At 43.5% G+C, this 27,950-nt stretch overlaps 1 protein-coding gene across 2 annotated transcripts; it reads right to left on the bottom strand.

The window, feature by feature from the left end:
• Window positions 1-27,694, bottom strand: sept5a (septin 5a). 2 transcript variants are annotated; one of them, XM_014161495.2, is made up of 12 exons: window positions 27,546-27,694; window positions 27,364-27,377; window positions 6,168-6,258; window positions 4,516-4,602; window positions 4,267-4,390; window positions 3,603-3,737; window positions 3,129-3,246; window positions 2,857-2,958; window positions 2,615-2,711; window positions 2,146-2,281; window positions 1,720-1,822; window positions 1-1,512 (listed from the first exon to the last, which is right to left on the bottom strand). In XM_014161495.2, exons 1-12 carry the CDS (start codon window positions 27,589-27,591, stop codon window positions 1,447-1,449), a joined length of 1,119 nt encoding a protein of 372 aa, XP_014016970.1. In that variant the 5' UTR covers window positions 27,592-27,694; the 3' UTR covers window positions 1-1,446. The 2 variants fall into 2 exon arrangements, with proteins under 2 accessions (XP_014016970.1, XP_014016969.1); XM_014161494.2 differs by lacking the exons at window positions 27,364-27,377; window positions 27,546-27,694 and adding an exon at window positions 7,509-7,934.
• Between the last annotated feature and the right edge of the window lie 256 nt (window positions 27,695-27,950).

Here is a 27,950-nt window from a genome sequence, read left to right as displayed (position 1 = left end):
TGAATCAAGACTGTTTATTCGTCGTCATAACCTGGTCAGTAGTTCCACCACGTCCTCGGAACGCTAGCACTATAAAAAGCCACAATCACCATCCTGTATGACACAGCCAGAGGGCAGCATATACTTCACACACACACACAGATGCACGCACGCACGCACGCACGCACACACGCACACACACACACACACATGGATATGCCATATTGGACAGAAGCATATACAGTAGCTCCATAGTGGCACTGTGGCATAGGTCATAATGTATTTCAGAACAAACACATTGCATCATATGAGAGAGTGGAAATCCAGCTGTAAGCGGATTTGAGTAACTTCAGCATGCTTGCACATGCACCCCTTACTGTTCTGTACCTACCCTTTCATTTGCTATGTACTGTATGTCAGAGGGGCTCAATTCACTTAAGGTAAGCAACTGCGCTAGAGACATTTTCAATCTAATTCACAAGCACCAAAACATGAGAAAGGTCTTCTCAACTTCTCAACAAGTCAAAGTAGAGACCAGCAGTAAAAAGTTAATACGTTACATTTATGTTCAGATTCTTAGGTAGCCTATTGTTCATTAGTCTGTAGCTAGAACATACAGGAAATGCCACTAAGAAAGGGAAAGCGGATTCTCACAGTTTCAAAGCAGAATAAGGTTCTCGTAATAGAGGGTGATACATATGGAAACATGCAGACACACACACTCACACGTGTTCAACATCAACAAGGATTCAAACTAACATCAGTAATATCGCTGTTTTACAAAACATTTTGTAATGCGTCTTCATAACCTGACAGAATATCCCAAAAGTATTCACCATATTTATAAATTGGATACATTTAACAGGTCATTTCTATTACATGTTTATGTTATGTCATATGTTACTAGGACCGTCAATAATATTAATGGGGTTCAAATGGACACAAGATACAGTAAAAACACCACATTTCTCCTTGCAGGACAGACCAAATATGCAAGCACCAAAAAACAAATGACCAATGAATATACAGCTACTGTTTTCCCCCAACACAGTGCTGATTATATCCAGGGGTGAAAGTAAGTAGGTCCTGTACGGAGTACCGGCAAAATACATAGTGGGGGTACACTGTACCGGTAAAACATGAGCCTGTCACAATAATTAAAACATAGTGATTCCAAGAAAACTGTTGGCTTATATACTATTACTTATCATTACCGCATGTTAGTCGCATGAAGAATGAGCGAACAGACAAAAACGCTTGGGTTACGCTCTAAAATGCAGCGTGGATCGACAATAACACAGACATTTATAAGTAATTATATTATTAGGCCCATAAAAAAATGGCGCGCACGTGCACTCATAGGAGGTCCTCATTAAATATACTTTCACCCCTGATTATATTATAGTTGGTATGTAACATGTCTGAAGTTGTGGTTGTAGTTCAGTGGCCAGCAGATGGGGCTGTAGCTCACTGGTCCTTCCCGTCATGAATCTGCTGCTGCATCTTATTTAGCATCTCTTGCATCCTCGCCAACTGCAGAGAGAGAGAGAAAGAAAGAACGGGGGTGGGGTAGAGAGAAAGTGTGCGAGAAAGACACAGAGACAGAGAAAGTGAGAAGTTGGAGAGGAGGTAGAGAGAGAGTACGAGTGGTAATGCCATTTTTGTCCTTTCTAGAATCTCTCTATAAACTGGAGACTATCCTGTATAGGTGATGTTACCCATAATGACATAGCAGTTTACCTCTTCATCTTTCATCTTGATGAGTCTGTCTGTCTCCACATCTGGGGTGGATAGGGGCAGGATGGGGATCGGGCTTTCCATGCGGTTGTCCTGCGTCAGTTTACTGAGGGGAAAACACATCAGGAACATGAGTACAGACTCACACAAGGGCAATATTAATAAACATTTCAGATATAAACTATAAAACAAGCACTTCATACTTTCGGTCTTGCACTCTGTCTGACCTCTACAACAGGGTTTCCCAAACTCGTTCCTGAGTCCCCCTCTGGGTGCACATTCTGGTTTTTGCCCTAGCTTTGCCCAAGCTTTGATTATTTAAAGTTACTGTGTAATGCTAGGGCAAAAAAACAAAATGTGCACCCAGGGGGGGCCCCGGGACCAAGTTTGGGAAACCCTGCTCTACAGTATACACACAGACGCACATACCTGGTCATGTCCTGTATACACTGGGCTCTGTAGTTCTCATAGTGCACATCACATGTCACATCTTTGAGGTCATGCATGTGGGAGCGAATCAACATGTTCCTCAGCTTCACAAAGTCACAGTGGGACTGGTTCTCCACTGAAACACAAACACAAACAGACAGACAGACTGGGTCATTTTACACTGACATGATTTGCTTAGATAAAACATTCCTCTCTGTTGTATCCACCAGCAGTGATGCACTGTATCCTATTAGGAACAGGGGTTTTCTGAGCAAGAAAACTGAGCCTAATCATAATGCATTGTTTGAGACATATGGGTAGATAGAGGTTGTTTTTCATAGTTTGAGTTTCAGTAATTTTTCTTTCAAAAATGTTAATAATATGTGAGGAAAAGCATATTTCACCATGCAACTTAAAGAGTCAAAGCCCTGAGTAATATTGGTCTATGTCCTCCATTGTTGTCACCCACCTTCCACAATACCCCATGGATAGAGTCTCCCTCTCACTCTCTGGCCCCTGGCCTCAACCACTGTGTTACTGCCAATCACTGCTAACGGACAGCACTCCTACACACACACACACATGTGCGTACACACACAGGTTAGGATTTGGCATGATAGATTGACATGTTAGAAGGTATGGTTGAGTTTAGAGTTCTTGTTCCGCTCATAACTCTATTCTTAATGTTCGGTCTCCAGTTGTGTGTCTCACCTTCAGTTCTTTGTCCAGTTGTTTGAACTCCTCGTCCTCATCAGAGTCACACTCTGGGAACTGGTACACCTTAATGCCAAACCTCTCAATTTCCTCACGGACCTACACACACACACACACACACACGAATACGCGAACACACACACGCGCAAACACGCGGCACCACACATTGTGCTGGGTGAGCAACTTCCTAAGGTTCGTGCATCCAATCTTACAATCATAATGTGACACCTGCTTCAGCAGTTTTAGTCTGTCTGCTGTGTTGAACTCACCCTGTCTTTGAGTTTCTTGATCTCATTGGGAGTGAGACAGTCAGCCTTGGCAATGAGAGGAACCACGTTCACCTTCTCATGGAGAGCCTTCATAAACTCAACATCTACTGGACGCAGTCTGCAAGGGAGAGGAGATACCCCGCCTGGTCAGAGTATGTGCGTGCGTACCTGCATGCATGTGTGAGTTTTCATGGAGACTAAGTGCATTCTGACTGAGGTGGACAGTAATAACAGTGTTTGCTGGTTGAGTTGTATTGGTGCTGTTTACATAGTATCCTCCTGTCATCACACTCAGGATGTGTTATTACTATCTATACCTGTCATTACACTATCACATTCCTGTGTATGTATGTGTGTGTGTGTGTGTGTGTGTGTGTGTGTGTGTGTGTGTGTGTGTGTGTGTGTGTGTGTGTGTGTGTGTGTGTGTGTGTGTGTGTGTGTGTGTGTGTGTGTGTGTGTATGTGTTTGTGTTACCCGTGTCCGAACGGAGGAATGAAGTAGAGGCAGCAGTGGACTCTGTTGTCCTGTATATTCTTCCTGTTCAGTCCACTCTCATCTCTGAAGTACTGCTCAAACTGCTGGTCGATGTAGTCTGTGATCGGCTTCCAGCTACACAAACACAAACACACACACACACACACCACAATCAGTCAAGGCTTACAGGAACTATCAAAATAGAGTTGCACACTCTATATAAGCTCCCAGTAATTCATAACCCTGAAGTAGGCAATGTGATGCTGAAACGTTGGTGGTTTATATATTGTGACTCTTTATTTATTTTTCATAGCCTACAGTTTACTTTCGGTTAGTCAGCGCCTCTACTAACATTTTTGGGTGTGCGCCAGCTCATGTTTACCGGAACGACATACAAGATGACTTTCCGCTATTTTAGGTCAATCTTCTAACTCAGTGTTTCCCAACTCCAGTCCTAGAGTTCCCCAACAGCACACATTTTTGTTGTAGCCCCGGATAAGCACACCTGATTCAACTTGTCAACTAATCATCAAGCCCTTATTGAGTTGAATCAGGTGAGTTTGTCTGGAACTACAATAAAATGTGTTCTGTTTGGTGTACTCAAGACTGGAGTCGGGAAACACTGTTCTCACCCATAAAGAAGCCTCAAAGAGATTTAGCTCACCATTCATTGTTGTTGACAGCATCTCCAAACCCTGGCGTGTCTACAATGGTCAATTTGAGCTTCACTCCTTTCTCCTCAATGTCCACTGTGTGCTTAATGATCTCCACTGTCTGGTTGATACGCTCTGAGAGAGGGAGAGAGAGAGGGAGGGGAGGGATGGATAGAGAAAGGGAAGAGAACCTCTAATGAGATGGCATTTTAAAATTGCTCTAGTTTACATTTTAATGTGTGTGTGTGTGTGTTACTCACCCTCAGCGTTGAGAAGTTTCCTGTCCTTGTACAGGTCTGTGAGGAACAGGCTGTTGACCAGAGTAGATTTACCCATACCAGACTCCCCTGTAACATGATATACATATTACATACACTGAACAAAAATATAAGTGCAACAATTTCAAAGATTTTACTGTGTTACAGTTCATATAAGGAAATCATTAATTGAAATAAATTCATTAGGCCCTAATCTATGGATTTCACATGACTGGGAATACAGATATGCATCTGTCGGTCACAGATACCTTACAAAAAAGTTTGGGGTGTGGATCAGAAAACCAGTCAGTATCTGGTGTCACCACCAGCCTCTTGCAACGCGACAAATCTCCTTCGCATAGAGTTGATTGTGGCCTGTGAAATGTTGTCCCACTCCTCTTTAATGTGCAAAGTTGCTGGATATTGGCGGGAAATGGAACACGCTGTCGTGCTCAATGGGTGACATGTCTGGAGAGTATGCAGGCCATGGAAGAGCTGGGACATTTTCAGCTTCCAGGAATTGTGTACAGATCCTTTCGACATGGAGCAGTGCATTATCATGCTGAAACATGAGGTGATGGCGACGGATGAATGGGCCTCAGGATCTCGTCACGGTATCTCTGCATTCAAATTGCCATCAATAAAATGCAATAGTGTTCGTTGTCCGTAGCTTATACTTCCCATACCATAACCCTGCTGCCACCATGGGGCACTCTGTTTATAACATCTGCCATCTGCCCGGTACGGTTGAAATCTGAATTAATTTGTGAAGAGCACACTCCTCCAGCATGCCAGTGACCATCGAAGGTGAGCATTTGCCCACTGAAGTCGGTTACGACGCCAAAGTGCAGTCAGGTCAAGACCCTGGTGAGGACGACTAGCAGGCAGATGAGCTTCCCTGAGACAGTTTCTGACAGTTTGTGCAGAAATTGTTGTGCAAACCCACAGCTTCATCAGCTGTCTGGGTGGCTGGTCTCAGACGATCCCACAGGTGAAGACACCGGATGTGGAGGTTGTTACACATGGTCTTCGGTTGTGAGCCCTGTTAGACGTACTGACAAATTCTCTAAGATGACGTTGGAGGCAGCTTATGGTAAAGAAATGAACTTTAAATTATCTGGCAACAGCTCTTGTGGACATTCCTGCAGTCAGCATGCCAATTGCATGCTTCCACAAAACTTGAGACATCTTTGGCATTGTGTTGTTTGACAAAACTGCACATTTTAGAGAGGCCTTTTATTGTCCCCAGCACAAGGTGCACCTGTGTAATGGTCATGCTGTTTAATCAGCTTCTTGATATGCCAAACATGTCAGGTGGATGGATTATCTTGGCAAAGGAGAAATGCTCACTAACAAGGATGTAAGTAAACAAATTTGTGCACAAAATGTGAGAGAAATAAGCTTTTTGTGCTCATGGAGCATTTCTGGGATCTTTTATTTCAGCTCATGAAACATGGGACCAACACTTTACATGTTGCGTTTATATTTTTGTTTAGAATAACATGTCTCTAAACAGCCACCAACACACACAGACACACACATGGCCATCAACACTAACACTGAGTCAACATTCATGAAAACACATTAAGTACTTACTATCACTGGGTTGTTTTACTTTTACTACAGTAAATGCTACAAACAATACTTTCACTGACCGGCGACCATGAGAGTGAAGTCAAAACCCTTTTTCACTGACTTCCTGTGCACCTGGTTTGGGAGGGTGGCAAAACCCACATACTGCTTCTCCTGTGAGAGAGAGAGAGAGAGAGAGAGACACAGAGAGAGAGAGAGAGAGACACAGAGAGAGAGAGAGAGAGAGACTCAGTCACACTCACACAATAGGTAAACGAACATACAATATCCTCAGTCGGATATCTATTCAAAGCAACATTCCTAAGAGCTAAATAAATTAGAGAAAAATTGTCATTTAAATTAAAATACAGCTCAAATTCAAACTCAACTCACTCTCAACCCACAAATCCCTTGACAATAGCAGGGGAGAAAGGGGAAATGCATTCATGAAATTAGAGTCTCTAAGACCTGGCGCTGCGCTTTTTCCACACACACCAACAGACACACAAACACACACACACACACACATAAAAAACACACAAACACAGTGAGAGAAAGAGAGAGAAAAGTATGACTGATCTATAACTGTTCCACTACACAATGGCTGTCTATCTGGCAGCTCTCCTCATCCCCTTCTGACACCATTCACACATCATCCAAAGCTTCTCCTTACTCAGAACCTACAGTACTGAAGACCCCATAGCCCCCCCCCCCACACACACACACTAACAGCCTTACCAGTCTACCAAGGCCAGAGTCTGGCAGCCAACGGAGGGTGACAAAGGCTGTATTTACCAGACATAAATGGCCTATTTTAAACCCCAAACAAACACAAACACACGCCAAAGAAATAATCAGTCAGGGGCTATAATAAGTTATGATAATCTGTCATGTGCATTCCCTACAGCTCCTGGGGCAAGGCTAACATACACAAACATGCATACACACGGTCACAGCATACAAAGACTTGGAAGAGAGCTAGTGCTGAAGTCACACACACAGAGAATTGGGAAATCTATATCAATGAGTAATCATACAAACATCTGACTTACTTCTAGGGTGTGTGTGGGAACAAATATGCCACAGTCAGAACAAACAAACTACCCATAAATCTGTCTTGAACGCATCAGGACATGACTTAAGAAAATAGTATGTTCTATATTCCATACTAATATGACATGTTAGAGAGAAAGATGGTGCTTCTATGAGAGTTTGCTGACCTGTGTGTGTGTGTGTGTGTGTGTGTGTGTGTGTGTGTGTGTGTGTGTGTGTGTGTGTGTGTGTGTGTGTGTGTGTGTGTGTGTGTGCGTTAAATGTCAATTTCTCTTTGACATTGACCCCCTTTCCCTTCTCTTTCCTCTCCTCCACTTTCTCTCTCCTCTCACTCCCCATCCTCTCTCGCCTGTCACGTTCCAGTTCTTTACCTTCCGCCTGGCGGTTCTGACTCGAGGGCACAGCAAGCGTTCCACTAGTTTCTCCTGCAGCATGATAGCATCCATACCAAGCCAGCACGACACCAACAGAGAAAAGGTTTTCCAAAGGACAAAAACAGAGCAACCTCCTCACAACACTTCTCTTATGCACCCCTCTACACCTCTCCGTCAGTCCACACTCTTCTCAATACACACACCGCTTTCCTGTTCTCCCTCACTATGTCTTTGTTCCTCCTACTCTCCTCCTCTCTCTTTCTTTCTCCTCTTTCTCTCTCTCCTCTGTCCCGCAGCGCTCTACTGCTCCCTGTTCAGACAGGTAGGGGGGAATTCTGATAGAGGGAGAAAAGGAGAGAGCGAGAGGTAGGGGGGTAGACAGGAGGAAATAAAATGTTAGGACGGAGTGAGAGAGGTAGCAATTTAGTGGAGGAAGAGAGGGACGGAGGGGGAAAGTGAAGGAATAAAAGACACTCATTCATTCACCCCATAGTCCCTCCCCCTTTTCCACCATTAGAAAAGTAAAGCAGTCACTGCTACAGTAATGACCTACAGTATAGCAGCCCAGAGCAGAGAGAGCGCAAAAGAGAGAAACAGACATACAAGAGAGGGCTAAATAATCTAGCCCATATCTGACCATAATAGTGATAAGTTGTCAAAGAACAACACAGTGTCCTATAGCAGAGACACAAACTCTTTGTGTGGTTCAAGTGTGGACTTGTAAAAGACAATAACCTGTCACACAGAGCTGAGTGAAGCTAAAAGGACCTCTTAACCCAGCCCTGGGATGACGATAGCAAGAGATGTGTGACTCAATGGCTATATGAAGAGACTAGCCAACGTCTAGACTGGACATCAGCCATACAACAAAAGGGCACGGCCGTGGAAATTACACTAAAAGTATCAAAGGAGACGTTCTCTCATTAAATGAAATCAAAGTTTATTGGTCGCGTAAACAGTTTAGCAGGTGTTATAGTGGTGCAACAAATGCTTATATTGCTTGCTCCTAAGAATGCAGTCAAATGTCAAGTAAAAGAATGACGGGACGAATCCTGGATGTTCAACCCAAATAGCACTGTAGCTATAAGATAAACTCATGTAGATGTAATATAGTGTGAGCTACAGTATGTCGTGAATCCAGTATATAAATAAATATGCAGTGTGTATAAACAGTGTAACTAAAATACAATGTACATTATTATAAATATTTTGATAAACTATGTCGGGGATACAGTATTCAAATACACTTCCTTTGACACCCGGGTGCTGAATGCAGCCCGACAGAATGCTCTCAATGGTGCATCTGTAGAAGTTTGTGAGGGTCTTAGGGGCTATGCCGAATTTCTTCCGACACCTGAGGTTGTAGAGGCGCTGTTGCGCCTTCTTCACCACAATGTCGGTGTGGCGAGACCATTTCAGGTCCTCAGCGATGTGCACGTTGAGGAACTTGAAGATTTTGACCTTATCCACTGCGGCCCCGTCGATGAGGATGGGGGCGTGCTCACTCTTCTGTCTCCTGTAGTCCACGATAAGCTCCTTTGTTTGGTTGACGTTGAGGGAGAGGTTATTTTCCTGGCACCACTCCGCCAGGGCTCTAACCTCCTCTCTGTAGGCTGTCTCGTTGTTGTTAATCAGGCCTACCACTGTTGTGTCATCAGTAAACTTGATGATTGAGTTGGAGTCGTGCATGGCCATGCAGTTATGGGTGAACAGGGAGTACAGAAGGGGGCTGAGCACACACACCTGGGGAGCCCCCGTGTTGAGGATCTGCATGGCGGATCAGGAAATCTAGGATCCAGTTGCATAGAGAGGAGTTCAGACAGAAGGCCCTGAGCTTAATGACGAGCTTGAAGGGCAGTATTGTGTTAAAAGCTGAGTTGTAGTCTATGAACAGCATTCTGACATAGGTGTTCCACTTGTCCAAGTGGGATAGGGTGGTGTGTAGTGCAATGGTGATTGCGTTGTTCATAGATCTGTTGCCGCAGTATGCAAATTGTAGTGGTTAAGGGTGTCGGGTATGGTGGAGGTAATACGGTCCTTGACTATCCTTTCAAAGCACTTCATGATGACAGAAGTGAGTGCTACGGGGCGATAGTAATTTAGTTCAGTTGCCTTGGCTTGCTTGGATACAGGAAGAATGGTGGCCATCTTTAAGCAAGTGAGGACTACAGTCTGGGATAGTGAGAGGTTGAAAATGTCCATAAACACTCCAGCCGGCTGGTCTGCAGATGCTCTGGGGATGCAGCTTGGGATGCCATCCGGGCCAGCAGCCTTACGACGGTTTACACGCTTGAATGTCCTACTCACGTCGGCTACACAGATTGCGAGCCCGCAGTCCTCGTGAGCAGCGGGGGCACACGTCGTTGGCTATGTGTTTAGCATGTCTGGGATTGAGGCATCAGTGACTGTGACGTGGCTGGTTTTACTTTTATAATCCGTATTGTCTTAAGTCCCTGCCACATGTGTCTCGTGTCTGAGGCGTTGAATTGCGACTCTGTACCTGTACTGTCTTTTTGCCTCTTTGATTTTCTTGTGGTGGTCATAGGTGGTCTGTTCATATTTCCGGACACTCTACTGTGGTTAAATGCGGTGGTTTGCGCTAAACCAAAAAACGCTATTTGCGTTTTTGGTTTGGGTATGTTTAAATCACCACTGTAGGAACAACATCCTCTATCGACTTCCTGATGAATCCAGATAGAAAGTCAGTAAATTCATCAAATTTATTCCCAGAGGTGGCCCGGAACATGTCCCAGTCCACGTCATCAAAAAAGTCCTGCAGCATGGATTCCGATTGGTCAGACCAGCATTGTACAGACCTTAACACAGGTGCTTCCTGTTTTAACTTCTGCCTATTGGCGGGGAGGAGCAGAATGGAGATGTGGTCTGATTTGTCAAAGGAGGGGTTTGTATCCGTCTCGGAATGGAGAATAACAAGGATTCAATGTATTTTTCCTGTGAGTGAGGCAAAAGATGTGTTGTTCGAATTTCGGGAGAATTTTCCTTACATTTCCTTTGTTAATGTTCCTGACTACAAGAAATGAGGCCTCAGGATATGTTGTTTCCAATTTGTTAAAAGTCCTGTGTAATTCCTCGCGGTGTTGGCTTGTTGGGGGATGTACACAGCCGTGATACAAACATGCACTCCACACACTATGAAACAGGACAGGGCGTGGTGGACAATTGTTGCCAGATGTGGGCCCATGGAGTGTGTGTGTGTGTGTGTGTGTGTGTGTGTGTGTGTGTGTGTGTGTGTGTGTGTGTGTGTGTGTGTGTGTGTGTGTGTGTGTGTGTGTGTGTGTGTGTGTGTGTGTGTGTGTGTGTGTGTGTGTGTCTGGGTTCAGTGGTGATATCTCAACCAAGCTACCACTGGAGGACAGACACGGGGTTCAAAACAAATGGAGCTCAGAAAGCTATGGTACCCCAGACAGAGTGGGCAACATCAATTGGTCGATCTCCAAGGCATTCCTAATCGATTACCAAACATTTCTTTAAAAAACCCAACGATAAAGCCTTGCATTCCTCTTTTTGATTTGTTTCACGCTGTTGGTGGTAGGTGCATTTGACTCAGCAGTCCTAGCGCTGGGAAGGCAAAGTGTTCCCATTTTGAACCATTTCATGTGTCTGAAGGTAAAACCCTGCCTACCCGGCAGGCCCAGAGAGCAAATCAAGTGTACCTATAGGCCTTCCGCTGGCCAATCAGATAGCTCAGATCACCGTGTCTGCAGTTTCCTCGAGCCATAGACAGTAAAAAGAAGCCATGAACACATAGCAAAGTGTTCCGATACGCTTGCGTTGTTACAGTGCCTTCAGAAAGTATTCAGACACCGTAACTTTTTCCACATTTTGTTACGTTACAGCCTTTTCTAAAATTGTTTTTTTTTTAAATCCTCAGCTACACACAATCGCCCATAATGATAAAGCGAAAACAGTCAGTTTTTTTTTTTTTTGCAAATGTATTAAAAATAATAAACAAAAATACCTTATGTAGATAAGTATTCAAACCCTTTGCTATGAGACTCAGGAGCATCCTGTTTCCATTTATCATCGCTGAGATGTTTCTACAACTTGATTGGAGTCCACCTGAGGTAAATTCAATTGATTGGACATGATTTGGAAAGGCACACACCTGTCTATATAAGGTCCCACAGTTGTCAGTGCATGTCAGAGCAAAAACCAAGCCATGAGGTCGAAGGAATTGTCCGTAGGGACTGGGAGACTAGTCAGGATCGAGGCAAAGATGAACGGAGCAAAGTACAGGGAAGATCCTTGATGAAAACCTGCTCCAGAGCGCTCAAGACCTCAGACTGGGGTTTGTCATTATGAGGTATTGTGTATAGATTGATGAGGGGGGAAAAAAACTTTAATCCATTTTAGAATAAGCCTGTAACGTAACAAAATGTGGAAAAAGTCAAGGGGTCTGAATACTTTCCGAATGCATTGTATTATTAGCAGCTTGTCTTTTTTAATATCAGAGAATATTTCACTTTTTCTGGTCATAGGAATAACAACATGAATTGGTGCATGAGGCAGAAATAATGCATTGTAACTTGAGTTTCGCCATCAGCTGGAAGACTGTGTCCCCTTTTCTCAGCGGGGCGAGTGGCGGGACGGTGAGTTGGGTGAAAGGCAGCCTCACCCCTGCTCCCTCGCTTCAGACTGACCATCAGATGAAGGCCATCAGTCCAGTAAAAAAAATAAGCTAATTATTATGCTCACTCCGCTGTGCCTCACAAGTAATACAATACATGTGTCACGTCCTGACCATAGAAAGCTGTTATCTTCTATGGTAGAGTAGGTCAGGGCGTGACATTTTCTTTTTCTTCTAGTTTTGATTTTTTATGTTGTTATGTTCTAGTTTTGTATTTCTATGTTGGGCTTTGTTTGGGAGGATCTCCAATTAGAGGCAGCTGGTCATCGTTGTCTCTCTAATTGGAGATCATACTTAAGTAGGTGTTTTTCCCACCTGGGTTTGTGGGAGATTGATTTTGAGTAAGTGCATGTTTGTAACTCTTCGTCACGGTTTGTTGTTTTGTTCATTCAGTTTATTTTGTATGTATTGCATAGTTTCACAGTTTAATAAAGAAAATGTGGAATGATACACACGCTGCGCTTTGGTCCGCTCCTTCATCGTACGACAAACGTGACAACATGATGTATTACCAGCGTGATCATATACCTACATTTTTAAAATATAATTTCAAAATGGTCTGAAAAGAACAACATTGACAGGGAAATTGAAGCACAACCAATATGCAGTGATGATGTATTGGGCCTATAGCCTACTGCACAAACCTCATTGCTACACAACTGTTTTTAATTGGTTAATGTTGCATGTTTAAAAATAATCTGAGCAGTAGATCTCAACTTGCATTTTGACTCAGAGTGATCTTGACTCAGAAAAGGTGACCACTGATCTATAGTATGTTATTTTAACTACTAATCAAGCCCTTGAATAGCTGTATCAGATGTATTAGTGCTGGGTTGGAACAAAAGCCTGAAAAGCTGTGGATCCCTAGGACCTCTCTTCATGGGATAGCTCCAGAAGCTGTAATACCAATCTACATCACACGAGGGAGACAGATCAAAACAGAACAAGTTACATGATGAAGGCAGTTATCAACAGAGATGTATTGTGCTATGGAGCTAAGCTACTGTTTAAAGTAAGATATAAGAACACACATCAGATACCAGCATTTGAAAGAACTTGACTGACTCAAGAGTGAATGAAAAAAGAGACACCATGAGCAGCAGATTTGGCAGGGTATGTGACTGAACGGAAGCTACTGCTGCTCTGGTGGTGGTGAGAAGACGAATGGAGGAGCGCAGGGGGTCAACGGCAGAGGGTAGGGATGTGCTGGGGTCCACTGTCCAGCTATTTTTATCTGAAGTTGTGTTTATTAATATTGCCATTGTGTGAGTCTGTACTCATATTCCTTATGTGTTTACCTCTCAGTAAACTGACAAGACAACTGCGGGGGGGCAGGACTGAGTTTGGGAAACCCTGGTGTAAGGGACTGAGGATCCAGTTAGCAGGGGCAGGGCGAGAGAGAGTTGTGTGTGTGTGTGAGTGTGTGCGTGTCTGTGGGGGAGATGGGGTTGGTGTCCTCTGAATAGAACAGATGTCCTAGAGTGACATCACAATAGCCCTCTTCAGGCCCCTCCCTCTCTTTCACTGGCCAGCTGTCCCGCTAGCCTCTGGTAGGACACAGCACCGGGAGTTCTCTCTCACCTTCACACACACGCACGGGCCTGATGCACGTGCACACACATGTAAACATACACACATGGATACAGCTGACATCATCAGTTGGATAAAACAACAATCTCTCCACCAATAAGGCCTTTATGGTAGAGTGGCCAGACAGAAGCCACTACTCAGTAAAAGGCACAAGACAGAATGCCTGGAGTTTGCCAAAAGGCACCTGAAGGACACATACTATGAGAAACAAGATTCTCTGGTCTGATGAAACTGAATGCCAAGCGTCACATCTGGAGGAAACCTACGGTGAAGCATGGTGGTGGCAGCATCATGCTGTGGGGATGTTTTTCAGCAGCAGGGACTGGGAGACTAGTTAGGATCGAGGGAAAGATGAACGGAGCAAAGAACAGAGAGATCTGTGATGAAAACTTGCTCCAGAGCGGTCAGGACCTCACACTGGGGCAAAGGTTCACCTTCCAACAGGACAACAACCCTAAGTACACAGCCAAGACAACACAGGAGTGGCTTCGGGACAAGTCTCTGAATGTCCTTGAGTAGCCCAGAGGAGAATCAGAGAAACTTCCCAAATACAGGTGTGCCAAGCTTGTAGCGTCATACCCAAGAAGACTCAAGGCTGTAATCGCTGCCAAAGGTTCTTCAACAAAGTACTTAGTAAAGGGTCTGAATACTTATGAAAATGTGATATTTCAGTTTTTTCTTTGGTATAATTTTTTGAAAAAGCCCGTTTATGCTTTGTCATTTGGGCATTGTGTGTAGATTTATGAGGGAGAAAAAAAGTTTTCATCAATTTCAAAATGAGGCAGTAATGTAACAAAATGTGGGAAAAGTCAAGGGGTCTGAATACTTTCCAAAGGCGGTGGGTGGGTGAAGGAGAGAGAGAGAGAGAGAGAGAGAGAGAGAGAGAGAGAGAGAGAGAGAGAGAGAGAGAGAACTATGGGAGCGTTGGTGTTGGAGTTAAGGTCCATGTTCCAATACTTTTAACCCACATCCTTCCTTCCATCCTCCCTTTAGGTAATCACTGATTATCAGAATCAAACTTCATCAGAGACACTTTCCCTTTCCAGCTGACAGCAACTAGAGGTCCAGTGAGTTCCTTCCCTTCAGAACCTGCATGCCTGCTGGATACAGAGGCAGTGATCCAGAGATCAGTCATTCACACAGATGCATTGGTCTTCTTGTTTACTGTTGTAGCCTTTCAGGAAGCTCTTTTCAAAGTCCACAGCAGTAAACTACACACATATTACAGAAGAAGTTAAACACACAAAGACAGACACTCATACTACAGACACACACACACACACAGGGAACACACACATAGAGTAAGGCAGATAGACACAACCATGCACACAAGCTGTAAAGTAGCTCCAGAGCCAGGAGATGTGGAGAGGATACATTCTGTGATGTCGATATAAAGAGAGGTGACCTTTCCTGATGACATCTCAGTCCTGTCCAACCTTGCCTTTACACACAATTAAGTCTAAATGCAGCAACAAATGGTTGCTGTGTGTTGGGCCAAATATGCGTACAGAGAAAGGGAAGGAGGAGAAAGATAGAGATGGGAGGTAGATGGAAGACAGGGATAGATTGAGAAGAGAGGAGGAGAAAGAGAGGGTGAAGGGAAAAGAGAGGGAAAGATGGTGGAACTTGAGAGATAGAGAGAAAGAGGATGAGAATGAGAGCGGGTGAGATAGAAAGGCTCTTTGGACCCCCATCCCCCATCCCTGTAGTGTTTGCTCTCCTTGGAGACGTGAGCCTCTAAGTGCTAGGCTCTTTACCATGCTAATCTAACATTGGCCTGGCAACAATAGTCCTTCTAAAGGACACTTGGCTAGCGTAGCCTAGCATTAACATCTGCCCATTCAGCAACATTTTGCATTTTTTACATTTACATTTTAGTCATTTAGCAGACGCTCTTATCCAGAGCGACTTACAGAAGAGTGCATACATTTTATTACATTTTTTAAATACTGATCCCCCGTGGGAATCGAACCCACAACCCTGGCGTTGCAAGCGCCATGCTCTACCAACTGAGCTACAGGGGACAACAATAGACTCTTCCACAACCTAGCTACAAATTGACCCATAGCCCTTTCCCTGTAAGTGGCTTGAGTAGATCTGCAAAGATTAGTAAGTATTGTAGAAGTAGTTCATAACCTATCAGGGCACAAGGTGGAATTGTTAGCCACCATATCGTCTATGTCAATCCAATCCTTTCAGAGCTACATGAATTGCCAAGGCTCGGGTAGGGTCAGGGGTTTGGAACTGGGGAAAAAGAGGGACAGTTGACTAGCGTATCCTAACACTAGCATTTAGCATCTACCCATTCAGCAGCAAGGGGTTGGTCACCAGGGAGTCCCCCAGGTTACAATACAGTGATAAGTAAAGAGCTGTTGCGTCAAAGGAGCTGTGAACAAGACATTCCTGCATCCGAGTAGAAGAAAACACACACTGTTGGCCTTTATTGTGGTTTAACTGGGTGTGCCATTATGTAATACTGTAATGACGACACCTCCTGTGAGTCAAGGGGCATTTTGAACATTTAATTGTAACCGTGAAAACATCAATGCGCAATACGAAGTGGAAGATAAAGTAGCCACATTATTATGCCATTTATTACATTATTATCAGATATTCTTTGATAATGCGTTTTTTCAATGATGCAGCATATGTGATATGGTTTATCGGTTCAATTTGCAGCACCAGATACAGTGCTTTCAGAAAGTATTTATACCCCTTGATTTATTCCACATTTTGTTGTTACAGCCTGAATTCAATTAATTCTCACCTATTAACACACAATACCCCATAATAAAAAATTGATAACAAAAGTTCTAATTTAAGTTCTAACTTTAACTAGGCCACTCAGGAACATTCAGTGTAGATGTGGCCTTGCGTTTTAGGATACATGTGAATTTGTCTCCAAGTGTCTGTTGGAAAGCAGACTGAACCTGGTTTTCCTCTAGGATTTTGCCTGTGCCTATAGCTGTATTCCATTTCATTTTTTTTTTTAAACACTCCCTAGTCCTTGCTGATAACAAGCATAACATGATGCAGCCACTACCAAGCTTGAAAATATGAAGAGTGGTACTCAATGATGTGTTTTGTTGGATTTGCCAGAAACATAACGCTTTGTATTCAGGACATAAAGTACATTTATTTTTATTACTTAAGTATTACTTAAGTGCCTTGTTGCAAACAGTATGCATGTTTTGGAATAGTTTTTATTCTGTACAGGCTTCCTTCTTTTCACTCTGCCATTTAGGTTAGTATTTTAAAGTATCTACAACGTTGTTGATCTATCCTCAGTTTTCTCATAACACAACCATTAAACTCAGTAACTGTTTTAAAATCACCATTGGCCTCATAGTGAAATCCCTGAGTAAGGAAGGACGCCTGTATATTTGTAGTGACTGGGTGTATTGATACAATATCCAAAGCCTAATTAATAACTTTACCATCCTCAAAGGGATATTCACACATCTATTTACACATCTACCAATCGGTGCCCCCTCTGGTCTTAGTGGGTGAATCTGTGCTTGAAATTCACTACTCGATTGAGGGACCTTACAGATAATTCTATGTGTTGAGTACAGAGATGGGGTAGTTATTCAAAAATCATGTTAACCACTATTATTGAACATGGAATGAATTTGTTAAGTATATTTTTACCGCTGAACTTATTTAGGCTTGCCATAACGAAGGGGTTGACTACTTATTTGAATTTGTTATTAATTTGTCAAAATTCTACTTTGACATTATGGGGTATTGTGTGTAGATCAGTTACACAAAATCCCAACTTAATAAATATTTTATTCAGGCTGTAACACAACAAAATGTGGACAAAGTAAAGGGGTGTGAATACTTTCTGAAGGCACTGTATGTAAAAAAGTTATTATTTTGTATTTCATGCATCATATCAGCTAATCTTTTAAAATTCCTCAAGGAGGAATTCCTTCATTTTAAAAGATTCCTCACATCTTTTAACATTCCAAAAGGGAGGTTTTCTACACACATTAGGAGGTGAAAGGAGTCCTCTAATTCTCCTTACAATTTTCATTGGATTTTACTTCCCAAGTCTCTGATTCCTCCTCTCAAACATCATATAATCTCTAACTTATCAAGGTCACCCAAACTCTTCCTTCTTAAAAAGGGGTTTGGAATCCTATCTGGGTCAGGCATGGGTTATTTGTAAAAGCTTTTTAAACGCCCACGCAAAGGCTGAGACATGGCTAGCTGTACAGGGAGAGAGGGAAACCTAGGGATAGAGATAAAATATAAACTTTCTATTCAAGTGTGTTGTTTGTGAACTCTCTCTCTCTCACACACACACACACAAACGCACACAAACACACTGCATGTTTGGCATTGCATGTTTGCAGCATGACATAATGACATCAGGTGCCAGAGAAAAATACTAATTTCAGTTCAGATAAAGAACAAAGACAAACACTCAGAACAGGTGAGAGAGAAAGTTGAACATGTAGCTACCAGACAATTTTCTGTAAACAACCATAAACTGATTATGTAGTATCCTTTTGTATTAAAGGGATAGCTCAGATGAACTCGTGGATACCATGTTTATGTATCTGCATCCAGTATGAAGAAAGTTAGAGGTAGTTTCGCAAGCCAATGCTAACTAGAGTTAGCGCAATGACTTGAAGTCTACAAGAACAGTAAGCATGCTAGCTGTTCCTATAGATATTCAGTGATTGAACGCTAATTAGTAACTTCCTTAAAACTAGACGCAGATACATAAAAATGGGATGCACATAAAAATGGTATGCACTATGTACAGAGTGCTGGTATGAACATGGTATTGAAACTAGGTAAGGTTGGTGCTTGTTACATGAAGAGTGGGCAACATTTACCCTCTGATAATGTTCTTTAAGCAGTGCTAAAGAGCTGATTCTACACTCTTACCAATACGGATCAAGACCCCCAGGGGTTCCCCTGTTTGAATGCCTGCCCCCTGCATGTCCCCCACCCCACCCGGCAAGTCTATCCAAGCCCAGCAGCTGTTCTTCACGAGGGAGGATAGGGAGGGGGTTCCATCTGTGACTGCAACCACCAGCACTAAAGGCTGTGTGGGGGGGGGTGGCACATGGAGACTGGTCCAAGGCTGGGATGTGAGACAGATGCATATCTCCATCTGAAAAACACCTGTTCAGCCCAGCTAAGTCAAAATCAATATTTATCATATTAACACTCACTGATGCATGACTCATTGTTTTAAACCACATGTAACCATATTTCATAGGGATTACCATGACAACCATGAATGGCAGATGGATGGCCTGGGCTGGTAGAATTCAAACTATTCCTTTTTCCTACACTGTCTTTTCAATCAGAACCTCTGTTGTGTGTGTATTCATACACTATATATACAAAAGTATATGTAAACCCCTTCCAATGAGTGGATTTGGCTATTTCAGCCACACTCGTTGCTGCCAGGTGTATAAAATAGAGCATGCAGCCATGCAATCTCCATAGCGAAACATTGGCAGTAGAATGGCCTTTCTGGAGAGTTTAGTGACTTTCCGCGTAGAAGTCAGTTCGTCAAATTTCTGCCCTGCTAGAGCTGCCCCAGACAACTGTAAGTGCTGTTATTGTGACGTGGAAATGTTTAGGAGCAACAACGGTTCAGCCATGAAGTGGTAGACCACACAAGCTCACAGAACGGGACGGCCGAGTGCCGAAGCCCGAAGCGCATTAAAATCGCCTGTTGTTGCTCGGTTGTAACACTCACTACCGAGTTCCAAACTGCCTCTGGAAGCAACGTTAGCACAAGAACTGTTCGTCGGGAGCTTCATGAAATGCGTTTCCATGGCCGAGCAGCCGCACACAAGCAGTGGAAATGCGTTCTCTGGAGTGATGAATCAGGCTTCACCATCTGGCAGTCCAGCGGATGAATCTACCTGCGCGAATGCATAGTGCCAACTGTAAATTTTGGTGGAGGAGGTATAATGGTCTAGAACTGTTTTTCATGGTTCGGGCTAGGCCCTTTAATTCCAGTGAAGGGAAATCTTAACGCTACAGCATACAATGACATTCTAGACGATTATGTGCTTCCAAGTTTTGGGCAAAAGTTTGGGGAAGGCTCTTTCCTGTTTCAGCATGACAATGCCCCCATGCACAAAGCGAGGTCCATACAGAAATGGTTTGTCGAGATTGGTGTGGAAGAACTTCACTGGCCTCTACAGAGCCCTGACCTCAACCCCATTGAACACCTTTGAGATTAATTGGAAAGCCGACTGCAAGCCAAGTCTAATCGCCCAACATCATTGCCGACCTCACTAATGCTCTTGTGGCTGAATGGAAGCAAGTTCCCGCAGCAATGTTCCAACATCTAGTGGAAAGCCTTCCCAGAATAGTGGAAGCTGTTATAGAAGCAGGAAGGACCAATCTCATAGTAATGCCCATATTTTGGAATGAGATGTTTAATGAGCAGGTGTTCACATACTTTTGGTCATGTAGTGTACAGTAGCTGGCTAGACTAACTTATCAATTTAAAAAAATGTTAGCTGATATGGGCTGATTGAGTGTCTGTCAGTGACTGATATTACAAGAGAAGACCTGCTAATGTACTCCCACATTTCGAAATTGCCCTCAACAGTAAGTTGAGACCCCAAAGTTGGTTATGCCCAGGGCCCACTCTGCATGTGAGTATACTGGTGCCAAGGAGAACTATAATAAAAACATGTTGTAGATTCCACACCATAGTGATTTGTGATAACTGAGTGTCATTGAACTTCAGCCTACACACAGCAATCACCTTTAGGAATGTGTGGGTTGGTTTCTCTCCCAGCATCCGAGAGTGATGAGAATGGAGGGAAGAGAGAGGAGGATAAAGGGAGACGATGGGCTTGATTTGAATGTGACACACCTCTGCATCGCCCCTGCTCTCTCTCAAGAGTGTGCAAAGCTGTCATCAAGGCAAAGGGGGGCTACTTTGAAGAATCTGAAATATAAAATATTTTGATTTGTTTAACACTTTTTTGCTTACTACATGATTCCATATGTGTTGTTTCATAGTTTTGATGTCTTCACTATTATTCTACAATGTAGAAAATAGTAAAAAGAAAGAAAAACCCTTGAATGATGTGAGGTGTGTCCAAACCTTTCACTGGTACTGTATATTTATTATATTTCTCTCTCTCACACACAAACAAACAAACACTCACACACACAGACACAAAGTCCCACTTACTACCCAGGGAACCACCCTCCCTAAGCACCAGACCAAGTCAGGCAGTGTGTGGGTGCACTGTAGCAACAGACATGCTGCTTGAATATCTCCAATTCATAGTACGATAGAATCTCAGCAAATATAAAAACAGGGAAAAGTCCTCACAGGGGGAAAGAATATCGAATGTCTTCAGACACAGGATGTTTGTCCATTCATTAGGGGACATGCACACACGCTGAGTGTTTCCAGATCCACACTGTAGTAACTGTACTGTAGTAATCAAGGTTAAGTGTCTTCGAGCAATCATTTCCCAAAAGTTAATTCCGCAATGCTGCCCATGTGATTTTACAGGCTTACTGAACATCTCTCTGCAGCAAACCCAGCTTACAGCTCAAACAATAAGAATTATGGTGCCTTGATTCCTACAGTATGTGAACACCACAAAATCAGCAAGGACCAGTGGACCTATGTGAGCCATAGCCTCTGCATGACCGTAACACTATACTGTCAAAGGCCTGGATATAATAGCCTTACAATACGTTCAGCAATTAGCTTTGATTGAGATCAACAACAAAAAAACAACATAAAACCGTGCTATCAAATTGAATCAAATTTTATTCATCACATATACAGTTTACAGCATGTATAAAAGGTACAGTGTAATGCTTGTGTGCTAGATCCCTCAACATTGCAGTACAATAATCAGTATCAAATCAAATTGTATTGGTCACATACACATGTGTTGCGAAATGCTTGTGTTCCTAGCTCCAACAGTGCAGTAGTATCTAACAATACACAAATCTAAAGGTAAAAGAATGGAATTAAGTAATATATAAATATTAGGTCGAGCAATGTCGGAGTGGCATTGACTAAATACAGTAGAATAGAATACAGCATATGATATGTGTAAAGTGACTAGTGTTCCATTATTAAAGTGGCCAGTGATTCCATGTCTATGTATATAGGGCAGCAGCCTCTAAGGTGCAGGGTTGAGTAGCCGGGTGGTAGCCAAGTGGTAGCCGGGTGGTAGCCGGCTAGCGATGGCTATTTAACAGTCTGATGGCCTTGAGATAGAAGCTGTTTTTCAGTCTCTCAGTCCCAGCTTTGATGGACCTGTACTGACCTCGCCTTCTGGATGATAGCGGGGTGAACAGGCAGTGGCTCGGGTGATTGTTGTCCTTGATGATCTTTTTGGCCTCCCTGTGACATCGGGTGCTGTTGGTGTCCTGGAAGGCAGGCAGTGTGCCCCCGATGATGCGTTGGGCAGACAGTACCACCCTCTGGAGAGCCCTGCGGTTGCGGGCGGTGCAATTGCTGTACCAGGCAGTGATACAGCCTGTCAGGATGCTCTCAATTGTGCATCTGTAAAAGTTTCTGAGGATCTTAAGAGCCAAATTTCTTCAGCCTCCTGAGGTTGAAGGGGCGCTGTTGCACCTTCTTCACCACACTGTCTGTGTGGATGGACCATTTCAGATTGTCAGTGATGTGTATGCCGAGAAACTTGAAGCTTTCCACCTTCTCCACTGCGGTCCTGTCGATGTGGATAGGGGCGTGCTCCCTCCGCTGTTTCCTGAAGTCCACGATCAGCTACTTTATTTTGCTGACTTTTAGTGAGAGGTTATTTTCCTGGCCCCACTCTGCCAGGGCCCTCACCTCCTCACTGTAGGCTGTCTAATCATTGTTGGTAATCAGGCCTAGTTCTGTTGTGTCATCTGCAAACTTGATGATTGAGTTGGAGGCATGCGTGGCCACGCAGTCATGGGTGAACAGGGAGTGCAGGTGGGGGATGAGCACGTACCCTTGTGCGGCCCTGTGTTGAGGATCAGCAAAGTGTAGGTGTTGTTTCCTATCTTCACCACCTGGCGGCAGCCAGTCAGGAAGTCCAGGACCCAGTTGCACAGGGCGGGGTTCAGACCGAGGGCCCCGAGCTTAATGATGAGCTTGGAGGGTACTATAGTGTTGATGGCTGAGCTATAGTCAATGAACAGCATTCTGATGTAGGTATTTCTCTTGTCCAGATGGGATAGGGCAGTGTGCAGTGCGATGGCGATTGCATCGTCTGTGGATCTATTGGGGCGGTAAGCAAATTGAAGTGGGTCTAGGGTGGCACGTAAGGTAGAGGTGATATGATCCTTAACTAGCCTCTCAAAACAGTTCTATGGGGCTATAGTCATTTAGTTCAGTTACCTTTGCTTTCTTGGGTACAAGAATAATGGTGAACATCTTTAAGCAAGTGGGGACAGTAGACTGGGATAGGGAGAGATTGAATATGCCCATAAAAACTCCAGCTATCTGGTCTGCGCATGCTCTGAGGAAGCAGCTAGGGATGCCTTCTGGGCCAGTAGCCTTGCGAGGGTTAACACGCTTAAAATGTCTTACTCACGTCGGCCACGAAGAACGAAAGTCCACAGTCCTTCGGAGCGGGCTGCGTCGATGGCACTGTGTTATCCTCAAAGCGGGCGAAGAAGGTGTTTAGCTTGTCTGAGAACAAGATGTCGGTGTCCGCGACGTGGCTGGTTTTCCCTTTGTAATCCATGATTGTCTGTAGACCCTGCCACATACATATTGTGTCTGAGCCGTTGAATTGCGACTGCACTTAGTCTCTGTACTGACGTTTTACTGGTTTGATTGGCTTGCGGAGGGAATAACTACACTGTTTGTATTCGGCCATATTCCCAGTCATCTTGCCATGGTTAAATGCGGTGGTTCGCGCTTTCAGTTTTGCACGAATGCTGCCATCTATCCACGGTTTCTGGTTTGGGTAGGTTTTAATTGTCACCGTGGGAACAACATCCCCTATACACTTCCAGATTAACTCAGTCACCGTGTCCGTGTAAGCGTCAATGTTATTCTAGGCTGCCCGGAACATATCCCAGTCTGTGTGATATAAAATGATATTTTATTTGGTCAGACCAGCGTTGAATAGACCTTAGCACGGGTACTTCCTGTTTGAGTTTCTGCCTATAGGAAGGGAGGAGAAAAATGGAGTCGTGAACTGATTTGCCGAAGGGAGGGCGGGGGAGGGCCTTGTAGGCATCTCTAAAAGGCGAGTAGCAGCGATCTAGTGTTTTCCCTAAGCGAGTACTACAGTCAATGTGTTGATAGAACTTCGGTAGCGTTTTCCTCAAATTTGCTTTGTTAATAGGGATCCCTTCACCCCCATTCCTGCTCGAATCCCGTTAACGGGATTGCTTTGACAACATCCAGTGAAATTGCAGCGCGCCAAATTCAAAAACAGAAATACTCATAATAAGAATTCATAAAACATACAAGTGTTATACGCCAAAATACAGCTTAACTTCTTGTTAATCCAGACGCCGTCTCAGATTTCAATAAGGCTTTACGGCGAAAGCAGACCATGCGATTATCTGAGGACAGTACCCCGCATACAAACACATGAAAGTCATATTTCAACCAGCCAGGTGCGACACAAAAGTCAGAAATAACGATAAAATTCATGCCTTACCTTTGAAGATCTTCTTCTGTTGGCACTCCAAAATGTCCCAGAAACATCACAAATGGTCCTTTTGTTTCGATAAATTCCTTCTTTATATCCCCAAAATGTCAATTTATTTGGCGCGTTTGATTCAGAAATACACCGGTTTCAACTTGCCAAACATGCCTACAAAGTACCTAGTAGTTACCTGTAAACTTGGTCCAAACATTTCAAACAACTTTGCTAATCCAAACTTGGTCCAAACATTTCAAACAACTTTGCTAATCCAAACTAAAACGTAAATAATCGATAAAATTTAAGACGGGATATTCTGTGTTCAATACAGGACGATAACAAAGTGAAGCGCGTTCCAGGTTGTGCGCACCAGAAGACTTGAGTCACTCTGAGTGACACATGGAAAGAACAGGACTACTTCGTAATTTCTCAAAAGAAAAACATCAACCAATTTCTAAAGACTGTTGACATCTAGTGGAAGCCATAGGAACTGCAACCATATTCCTAAAAAGGGGTTCCCATAGAAAACAATTGGAAAACAGATTGACCTCAAAAAACAAATTCCCTGGATGGATTGTGCTCGGGGTTTCACCTGCCAAATCAGTTCTGTTATACTCACAGATGTTATTCAAACAGTTTTAGAAACTTCTGAGTGTTTTCTATCCAAATCTACTAATAATATGCATATCCTAGCTTCTGGGCCTGAGTAGCAGGCAGTTTACTTTGGGCACGCTTTTCATCCGGACGTCAAAATACTGCCCCCTAGCCTTAAGAAGTTTTAATATCCCCAGCTCCAATAAATATGGCCTCAGAATAGGTGGTTTCCAGTTTGCATAAAGTCCAGTGTAGTTCCTTGAGGGACCGTTGTGGTATTGGCTTGAGGGGGAATATATACGGCTTTGACTATAACTGAAGAGAATTCTCTTGGGAGGTAATACGGCCGGCATTTGAATGTGAGGTATTCTAGGTTGGGTGAACAAAAAGACTTGAGTTTCTGTATGTTATCACAATCACACCATGAGTAGTTAATCATGAAACATACTCCCCCGCCTTTCTTCTTTCCAGAGAGTTCTTTGTTCCTGTCTGCGTGATCACTGATAACCCAGCTGGCTGTATGGATGGGGACAGTATATCCCGAGAGAGCCATGATTCCATGAAACAGCCTATGTTACAGTCCCTGATGTCTCTCTGGAAGGAGATCCTCGCCCTGAGCTCGTCTACTTTATTGTTCAGAGACTGAACATTAGCGAGTAATGTACTCAGAAGCGGTGGATGGTGTGCCCGCCTCCTGAATCAGACTAGAAGTCCACTCAGAATACCTCTTCTCTGCCGGCGGCGACTTGGAACAGCCTCTGGGATAAGTTCAATTGCCCTTAGGGGTACGAACAAAGGATCCAATTCGGGAAAGACGTATTCCTGGTCGTAATGGTGGTAAGTTACTACCACTCTGATATCCAAAAGTTATTTTCGGCTGTATGTAATAACACAAAAAACGTTCTGGGCTAATAATGTAAGATATAACACACAAAAAAACAAATACTGCAAAGTTGCTTAGGAGCCAGAAGCAGAGCTGTCATGTCTGTCGGTGCCATATTATCAATAATAAGAGTCATGTCAAATAAAAAAAGTAAAAGTAATTGAAAAGTAGTATGCATAGTAATAACCTAATATATACACAACAGGATATACAGAGTAGATAATGAATGTGCCAAGTCACGTATGGCTGTATTTAGAAATATAATGTGGGTATTGTCTTGGTCGCGCAGTTGAATAAATAGCAAATGCTAGAGCAGCAGTGTGTGTGTATGTGAGTCTGTGTGCGTATTTGTGGGTGGTTATGTGTGTATGTGTTTGTGTGTATGGGTTGGATGTGTGGAGAGTCTATTAGTTACAATTGCTGCATGCTGCCTACTGGCAAATGTAGCTACACAAGGCTAATAACCTACTAACAGAACAGCATCCAAAGCTTCTTTTATCATGTGATCACATTCAGAGCAGAGAGAGAGAGGAGATATGTACACCTCAGAAGTAGTCTGCTGCTGGTCTCCCAAGGAGCAGAGTGCAAATTACGGGGGCAACCCCCAATTTCCTGAATGAGAGATGAACCCCCCTAAATGCAACAAAAGTGAAACTGTTGTTTTCAGATGAAAACATGCCTGGTTGTGTTCATTTCACATTTAAAGATGATACATTTTTTTATCATTAAATTCCATGTCTTTACTATAAGGCCCATAAAAAATAGAGAACCCGGAATTTCAGGATAATATTCGCACTCTGCGAAGGAGGATAGTTTAGCCAGCCACCAAGCTCCACCTAAATGATGCATGGTCACATACAGGTTTAACGCAAGGTAATAATCTATGGCATCTATGAAAGGGAGCTCATCTGACCAATTCAGAGAGAAAGCAATCAGAGGATAATGAGCAGTGATGTACTGAGGATGCAAACAGAGATTGATCTAAAGACAGCGATGTGCTAATTAACAGCCGGTCACTTCGCTGACTAGACCAATAGGGTCTCTAATAGCATTTAGGAAGCGGGTCACTGTCACGCCCACAGCCAAGTGCGCGACTGGAAGGCTGGATGAATGGATGGATGCCCAAGGATGAGGCGAGCCCTCGGGTACCACAAGCTGCGTACGCATCCGGTGTCTGACTGTTTGCGTAAATATGATATGTAATCCTTCTGACTGTGTGATGATACTCACTGTCCCCTGTAATGCGGTGGCATGGCAACAATAGTAATCTTCAATGCATCGGAATGATGATGCCGCTGACGTTTACTTGGCCTACATAGGCTATAGGCTAAATATATATCTAGGCTATGCGGCCATTCGAAGCGAATTGGAGAAAAAAAGTTAATGTAGGCTACCATGCTTGATATGAATTATGATTCTTTGAATCGCCTAACATGGCCTAGGCTTACACCAAAAGCGCCGAGCACAGATAAACATTTTCTATGAAAAAAATCCTTTAGGAATAAACGTGTTCCTTACCTCAGTGGTCTCATCTGTTTGGTCATTGTGGTGGATGGGGAAATGAAACGCAGGTGGAGGGATACAGAACGACGCCCCATTTAGAAAGAGGGGGAGAGAATCGATAGAGAAAGACAATCATTGCAATGGACCGCGTTATAATTGACTTTATGCATAATCATCTCTATTTTCATCATGCTTACCCGATTTGATCGGGATCCGGCTCTTGTATCTGATGTTGGTCGTCATCTTCACGGCTCTCCTCCCCTCGGTGTCGCTTCCAAAACGGACGTACTGTTCGGTAAAAGCACGCGCCCGGTCCTTCTCCGCGATACTTCAGCAGCCAGACAGGTTGTGTGAGAGCCCCGCCCTCCTGTATGTGGTACCCAATGGTGGATGGAGACCCAGCTAACAACACACGTTCCCACAACTTTGGAGAAACTTCCCTTAACAGTTCCATTTTATAATTACCTCACCTTTTCATATGAATGTTCCAGTGATTTGCAAGGACTGTTTCGATGAGACCATTCCCTTAATGTCAAGCAGAACTTACTCAGAATGTTGTTAACATTTTCTCAGAATATTCATTACTAATGTTCTAGACACGT

The sequence above is a fragment of the Salmo salar genome, chromosome ssa20, assembly GCF_905237065.1.
Source record: "Salmo salar chromosome ssa20, Ssal_v3.1, whole genome shotgun sequence".
In the NCBI taxonomy this organism is placed as follows: Eukaryota; Metazoa; Chordata; class Actinopteri; order Salmoniformes; family Salmonidae; genus Salmo; species Salmo salar.
This window is presented reverse-complemented; position numbering and strand designations above follow the sequence as displayed.